Genomic DNA, 7,387 nt, shown 5'->3' on the forward strand with positions numbered 1-7,387 from the left:
TCTTCCAGCACAGAGGAATCCTGCTTAACATATAATGTGTAACATTCCCATACTGTAGTGTACTGTGTGCATGTCATTAGTGTGTTCCCAGGTCCTTCTCCAATCAAGTCCACTTGTGGCAGATTGATTCAAGGGGCAGGCACTGGTGGTTGCGTGTGTGCATGTTTGGCATATTCCATTTTGTTGTGTAACTACTCTTTATACTCGCCTGTATGTGTTCATGGCATGTTGTGGATGTATTAGTTCACTATTGTTAAGTTCGACTGTTAAGATGTTTCCTGCATTATGATGAAAATGTGTCACATTCATTGGTATAACCAGAGCTTAAAGTGGTCATGGAGAGGTGGTGGAACTCTCCATCCCTGTCAAATACAATACCCCCCCCCCCCCTTCCCGCCCTCCCCCCCAAAAAAGCTGTAAAGAAATAGTGCGCGGCAAAGCAATGGGGTGTGGTATAGACAAAAAATTAGCATGACCACAAAATAGTACCCAGAGTTACATTTATGATGGTGTAGAGCAATCCTATTTATTTATTAATCGTTTCTTATATAGCACATACATATTCCGCAGACAATATATGAACATTCCTATTCATATTACACAACACGTAGTGAACCTTATTCATGTTAACTTGCTGAACCATATTCAACAGTGACCCATGTTCACGCTGCACCTCACGTAGTGACCCATGTTCACGCTGCACCTCACGTAGTGACCCACACCCCTGGCAGCACACACAGCCATGTACCTGGGTTGAAGGCCAGATCTGCCGTATGGTGGTCAGTTCCACGTGCGTAACCTAGGACAAACAGCCACAGAGCAGGATGGGAGGAGGGGTGTGGAGCAGATATGGAGGGTGGGATGTCATTGATGCCAGGTCTGGGCAGCAGGCATTTTCATCTTTAAGCATCTGACCCATGGCATGGCTTAAAAATCCCGCAATTTGCGTGTCCATAGTGAGAGGGGGCTATGGACACGATTACATGACAAGTGCGTAATTTAGGCTCCACACACTTTTAAAGGGGGAAGTACTTTCTAAGCAGGGTCCGGTAACGTTCTGGCTGTACAACTATAAATCTACAGCTACCAGGTACCTTCCGTCTAGACTGTTGAATGTTACTGGCCACCTGTTTTAGGTTATTCTGTAGTGAGGGCTGATACGCTTCAGTGTTTTTAAAGCTAAACGTTTAAATCTGAAACTAATATATTAAGCATCTTACACTTATGCTTTTTGTTTAACAGATACGATGTCTACAAAGTCAGAGGGGCTTCCCCGACCAACCCACCTTTGATGGGATCCATATCGTTAACCACATAATAGGAGATGATGTGTCCTTCCATTCTTCTGATGAAGACTATGCTTCTAGCACACTACGGCAAGGGGACGTTCATTATGGTCTTGCCCAAACACATGGAAAGTTGGTGTTAGTCCCTTCTGATTTGGACAGCAGCGAAAGCGATGGCGAAGAACTTAACATCACGGCCGATTCCAATGGAGTGGCCCCAAAGCAAATGACAAAAAGAACTGAATCTTACTCCACTACGGTTTAATTTATCAATGCGACTTCATCACAACACTTTTTTTTCCATTGGGCAACCAGGACTAATGTGACAGTATGTACTATACTATTGTATGATCTTCACACCGGACTGATACGTCATAGATAGAACGTCTACTTGCCTTCACATTTTGCCAAAATGTCACCATTGCCATACATGCACCAGACAAAGACGTTCGATGGACACATTTATTCTAACAGTATTATCAGAAGATACATTTGTTTTTTCTTTTTGAATGTTTATAGCTTTAGATTGAAGCAATCGTAACCTAATTTGCTCAGCACATAATAGAGGAAGACCTTTTTATTGGTTTGTTTTTAGTTTACCACAATGGTAAATTCAACATTCTACAGAAACAAACAAAAAAAAACCTTGTGCAATATTTTATGCCTGTTTGAACAAAAGTTATGCTTTTTTTACACGTGTATATATTTATGGTTTTGGTCTATCATACAGTGTGTCCCCTGACTTCAGTCCTCAAATCTCTCGCTGTGTCCTATTACCATCCCCGTGCGCTAGTTTTGAAAATACCTAGATTTTGTCAGTGCGTCGGCATGTTTCCGTTACACAGGGTGAGTCGGCAGGTGGAGCACCAAACCCATTGTTTAAATGTTTGTAGCGGTGTTTTTGTTTGTTTTTCAAGGCCCTTTTATAACACTACATCCATCTTTCTTGCATAATATGTAAACCTGAATCACTCCAGCAGTGTTAAAGGGACGTAGCGTTTTGAACAGTAAAGGATGGATATGGCATCTTCGAACAAGTACCAGGTTGTGTGGTAGCAATCCCTGCTTCTGCTCTACCTGTGCGTATCCTGCTTTCTACACACCATTGTGGCATCAAATTACTGAGAGAACCAATTTTAGTTTTTACACCATACAGCAAAGGGAAAATATTTTTTTGCCCAATGAATGTAATCACGCGAGATTTCTTTCAGTTCAATCATTCCGGATGATGCGGGAGAGCAGAGGGGTGGACTGTATACATATATATTGTTCTTACTCATTCCAATCATATCCATGCCAGTATCTCGCCACAAAGTACCTAAACTGTGTAAAGGAATTTCATGTTTTACCCTGAACTGCTGCATTTATATTTATCTACAGTTAAAGGATACAATCTATGATTTTATTTAATAACTGTGTATGGAAAGATCAAATATCACTGTGCAGTGGCATAATGCGGGTTAGAGCTGCATATCGAGACCAAATTCAGTGATTTTAGTTTATTTTTAAATGCCTTTTACCTGTTTGTTTTTAATTTGTATGCGTTGACTGTTATCAGATAGGTCAGTTAATGTTACTTGTGATATATTTTGTTTATTTTGTACATAAATATACATATATTTCATGGAAAAGGTGCACAATATGCATCGTCCATTTTATACTAAGGATGTAAATGTTGGAACCTATTTTAGTCGCCTGTTCCGATACAGGAACCGCTAATGTTTCTTTTATGTAAATAGTCAAAATTAATAATAATGCAGAACACTAAACTCATACCTTTTGTGAATTGAACTAAGGACCATACATTGCATTTCTTGTTAGCAATGTCATCACTTAAATTCTTAATAAAACACTATTGATGGAAATCTTTTAACCTATATATATATGTAACTAAAATAAATTTTTCATGATTTAAGCCATTGCCCTTGGTTTCTCTGTATTGTAAACCTGTCATTATTTACAACCAAGTTATGTGGCAGTAATCATGCTGTTTGAGGGTTATAATCTGACCAGAAAACCACACAGGTGCCCTTTTCACTTTCTCCCAGTACTAGGACTGAACTAAAGCAATTCCTGCAATTGGAAGATGCCCACAAACACTGGCCAATAACGGTCAGACACATTTGTCAGTCTTCCCGATCAGGATTTGTTGTATTTAGTCATGTCCGTTTGGATAATAAAACACACCACAGCCGATCACCTCCAGCTCCTGGGCAAAAAAATAATGGTGGCTGCTCCTGTAAATACTGTAACGGTTAACTCTGGTTGAATCTATCGGTAACAGTATAAGCATGTGAAAGTCTGAGTGCTAGCAGAAGATTCCCTGCAGTCTGGCCATGCAAATGGACTGATGGTAGGTTTGTCTGGACATACTGTAACAGCACATACGGCAACAAATTCAATTATTTGAAGGCCCAAGCCGCTACCGCCTTGGGATGACCCCGCTTGCCTTAGTTGAGTTGTGGCTATGTATTGCAACAGTCTGGTGACTGTGTGTGTGTGTGTGTGTGTGTGTGTGTGTGTGTATATACACCTTGATGTGTATCTTGGCCCCTGGAGCTGCAAGTAATTAGCCGAAGGACTGTTTTATTATCCAGGAGGTGGACTTAAGCTGGGTACACACCTAAATATTTATCTGTCCAATCTGTCTGGTGGGAACAAAAATCAGACAATGTGTTTGAGCAAATGACCAGGAACTATTTGCTCCCAAAGCTGGAAAACATACAATGATCATTCAGACAGATTTGCTAAATCCATTTGGTTCAACAAATTTATCAGAACAATATTTTTTTTTTGTCTGTTTTCCAGCATTTATGAGCAAATTATATTGTCATATCCTCCTAAACATTACCAGAATTTTGTTCCCACCAGACAGATTGGACAGAAAACTTTAAGCATTTATCCAGCTTTAGAGGAGTATGCTTACCATAATAAGATAATACTTGAACTAACCCCTTTAGTGGTGGGTGTTTCTGGGGAAAACCTTCTAGGGTTTGTCCTGCCCCAGAAAAACCCACCACAGCACTTAGGTTGCAGCCCACGCCCCCATCCCCGTCCCCCCCCCTCTGTCGTTCAACACCAGCCGGTGCAGTCCCAACTCCCCACCCCAGATTGCCGGGTTGCTCCTGCCATTCACAGACCGCAGTGACCAGGCGGCAGGCTTGTGGATGTTCGGAGGGACTCGGGCGCCCGAACTCCTGAGCAGTCCTGAACTTTCCAGAGCGGGGCCTGCCGAATGCTCACTGCTGTGAATGGCGGCAGCAGCAGCGGCGGCGGTAGCAGCAGGGGAGCCCGGTGTACAATCACGAGGGTTGGGAGTTGGCACTGACCTGGACGACAGCTGGAGGCACCACTGGTGCACACAAATTAATCAGTAGCATGCCTGGAAATTTCTCGGGCGAGCCTGTGCAGGCAGCACAGCTCAACCTGAGAAATTTCTGGGCATAGCACTGTAGTAGTGGTTAAGCCAGTCACCGAACCTTCATGAGTTTTTGCCAGTTTAAAGGGCATGTATGCTAAGCCTTAACATGAGTAACGTTGCTGATCACCCTAATTAAATGTTTACTGGACCACATCACCCTGAAAATCAATTTCCAGATTTGTATCAGTATTGGTAAGCTATAACTATTTCAAACATCTGTTTGGATCAAATACTGGTACAGTAACACTGATTTGTGAATGGTTACCAGCTGCAGTGGTGGTTATTAAGGAGTTCTGTAAGATTCTGTCTCAGCGGTTTAATGCTGGATACACACACTAAGATTATCTGCCCAATCTTTTTGGTTGGAGCGAAAATCTGTTAATGTATGGAAGAAAATGACAATTGACCATTGGCTCCCAAACACTGAAAATGGACAAATTACCTGAACAACCTTTTTTGGCCATTTTTCAGCTTTTGTAATTGTTCGATTTGACATTTGCATTACCAGATTTTCTCTCCAACCAGAAAGATTGGGTAGATCATCTTAGTGTGTATCCAGCATTAAACCTCCTGTCACCGGTTTACTTGTGCACCTTACAATCTCCAAACAAGGCCATGATTGCCTGTAGCTTTTAGAGTTCCATCAGTCACCTACATTATATTGATGAAGATCTTTCTGGAAGTAGTGTGAGGAGAGATGTACAGAGGATTTTCTAATGTGAACGGTGATTCTGCTTTCTAATGTTCCCTCATGATAAAAACCAATGCAATTACAAATGCCTGTTAACTGTATCTGCAAGACTAGAACTCAATAAAGGTGTAAAATGTCGATGGGGCCTTCTGCTAACTGCTGAACTTTGGGTAGAACAGTTGTCAGACCCATGTAAGATGATTCTGGTGAGACGATTATCTGTCAGACACCAGACTAGAGAGGTCTGTCGGAGATATGGGTCTTTGAAAATCGGTCTAACATGTGCACGCAGTCACACTATCTGTCCTGGCCACTGTGCTTCTACACAACAGCTACTGTGTGTACTGACAAGCAGCAGGGAACCCTTATCACTCACCCAACTCTGTTGTAATGCTGAGGTGTTAAGCTATGAGGAGCAAAGGGAAGCAGGATGTAGGATGATTGTCTCCTGATTTTTTATGTCTACCTGGATTTTTTAATTCTTTGGAGACATCCAAAATAAAACAGAGATGCTTAGATTAGTCTAAAGGTGCCCAAACCCTGTGATTATTGGATGTGATTTTATCTTTTTAGTTTAAATCAAATCATGGTTATTTTCCCTTGTGATGAATGCTCCCACATAGTCAATATTGCATGGCAAAACAGTACATGCATGCAGGTATTTTTGTACTACATCGAATTGTGTAGCGAATTCCATGCAATACTGACTTTAGTGCAGAAGTTCAAGCCACACCTCAAATGCACATTGCAGCAGCCTAATATGAATTTTCTGATGGTCGGAACACTGAATACAGGCTATTGTGTTACAGTCGGAACAGGTCAAAAACGGATGTAAATCTGACTGGAATGTCCCGACAGTCGATTCGGGACTGAATACATCCCTAAAGCGGAGTACACACTTACACAATTGTCTCAGCCTCTCACAAATGGCCATTCGATTGTATAGGTGTGTATGCTGTCCTTGTGTTACCATCAATATATGGCAAAAAAACTGATCTGCAATGTTCAGTCTTGGTCGGTCAAATTTTATGTGCAGTTTAAATTTCATCCAACCTGACGGGCTCAGAACAAAAGTGCCGCGTGTAAGCATGTTCGATCAGTATGCTGGCCCTTCTTGCAATAATACTCTGTAAGCAAGAACGCCCAAGTGGGCGTTTACTAGCTGCACTCTCTCTTCTACAGCACTGAATGTAAGCAGCATTGCGTTCCCCTCTCTCATTAAATTTACTTAGTTTCCTGCCAGTACATGTCATTGATTTCTAAAGAATATGCTGTATTCTTAAAAATAATCTTTTAAATATGTATTCCGGTACTTATGTAATATCTGGGCTCCCGTTTTTCTTATGACACCGCATACCCTTGCGGGGCTCGCTCGCGCTCGCCACGCTTCGGGCACGGTGGCTCGCTGCGCTCGCCACACTATATAAAATCAACTCCATGCGTAAATTGGATAGTAGGGGTATGAAATAATGGGGTGCATTTAACATGGGAGCCCAGATAATACATAAGTACCTGTATTCCTTCTTTACCTACCGTGTATACTCGAGTATAAGCCGAGTTTTTCAGCCTTTGTTTTAGCTGAAAAAGTCTGCACTCGGCTTATACTCGAGTCAGTGGCGTCTGCCCTGCGTTCAGCCATACACTTCGCTGCCCGGCTCCACTTTGAACATAGGCGCGGCTACCGGCAACATGGCCGCCGGCCTCCTGCACTATACATGTCCTCAGTGCAGGAGGCCGGCGGCCATGTTGCCGTAGCCGCGCCTTTGTTCAAAATGGAGCCGGGCAGCCAAGTGGACGGCAGGGCAGTGGCGGAGGCCGTGGAGCCAGTCAGCGGCGCACCCCAAACCCCCTGGAGTTGGACGCTGGAGGAGGTAAGCGGCGGCTTCTCCCTCCCCCTCTGTGTGCGGTGTCCCTTGCAGGGGTGCCTGTAATCACTGTGGTGATATACCTGTGTGCCTGCCATCACTGTGGTGATATTCCTGTGTGCCT

General features: G+C 42.9%; 1 protein-coding gene across 4 annotated transcripts in view; it reads left to right on the top strand.

Moving 5' to 3' along the window:
• EVI5 (ecotropic viral integration site 5) overlaps positions 1 to 3,201 on the top strand; it is a 120,588-nt gene extending 117,387 nt beyond the window's left edge. For all 4 annotated transcript variants that reach the window (XM_083157090.1, XM_083157092.1, XM_083157093.1 and 1 more), the window contains one exon: positions 1,243 to 3,201. In XM_083157090.1, the coding sequence (XP_083013216.1) occupies positions 1,243 to 1,551 (309 nt within the window). In that variant the 3' untranslated portion in view covers positions 1,552 to 3,201. The remainder of the gene's footprint in view (positions 1 to 1,242) is intronic.
• Positions 3,202 to 7,387: the final 4,186 nt, after the last annotated feature.

The sequence above is a fragment of the Crinia signifera genome, chromosome 8, assembly GCF_055691185.1.
Source record: "Crinia signifera chromosome 8, ASM5569118v1, whole genome shotgun sequence".
In the NCBI taxonomy this organism is placed as follows: domain Eukaryota; kingdom Metazoa; phylum Chordata; class Amphibia; order Anura; family Myobatrachidae; genus Crinia; species Crinia signifera.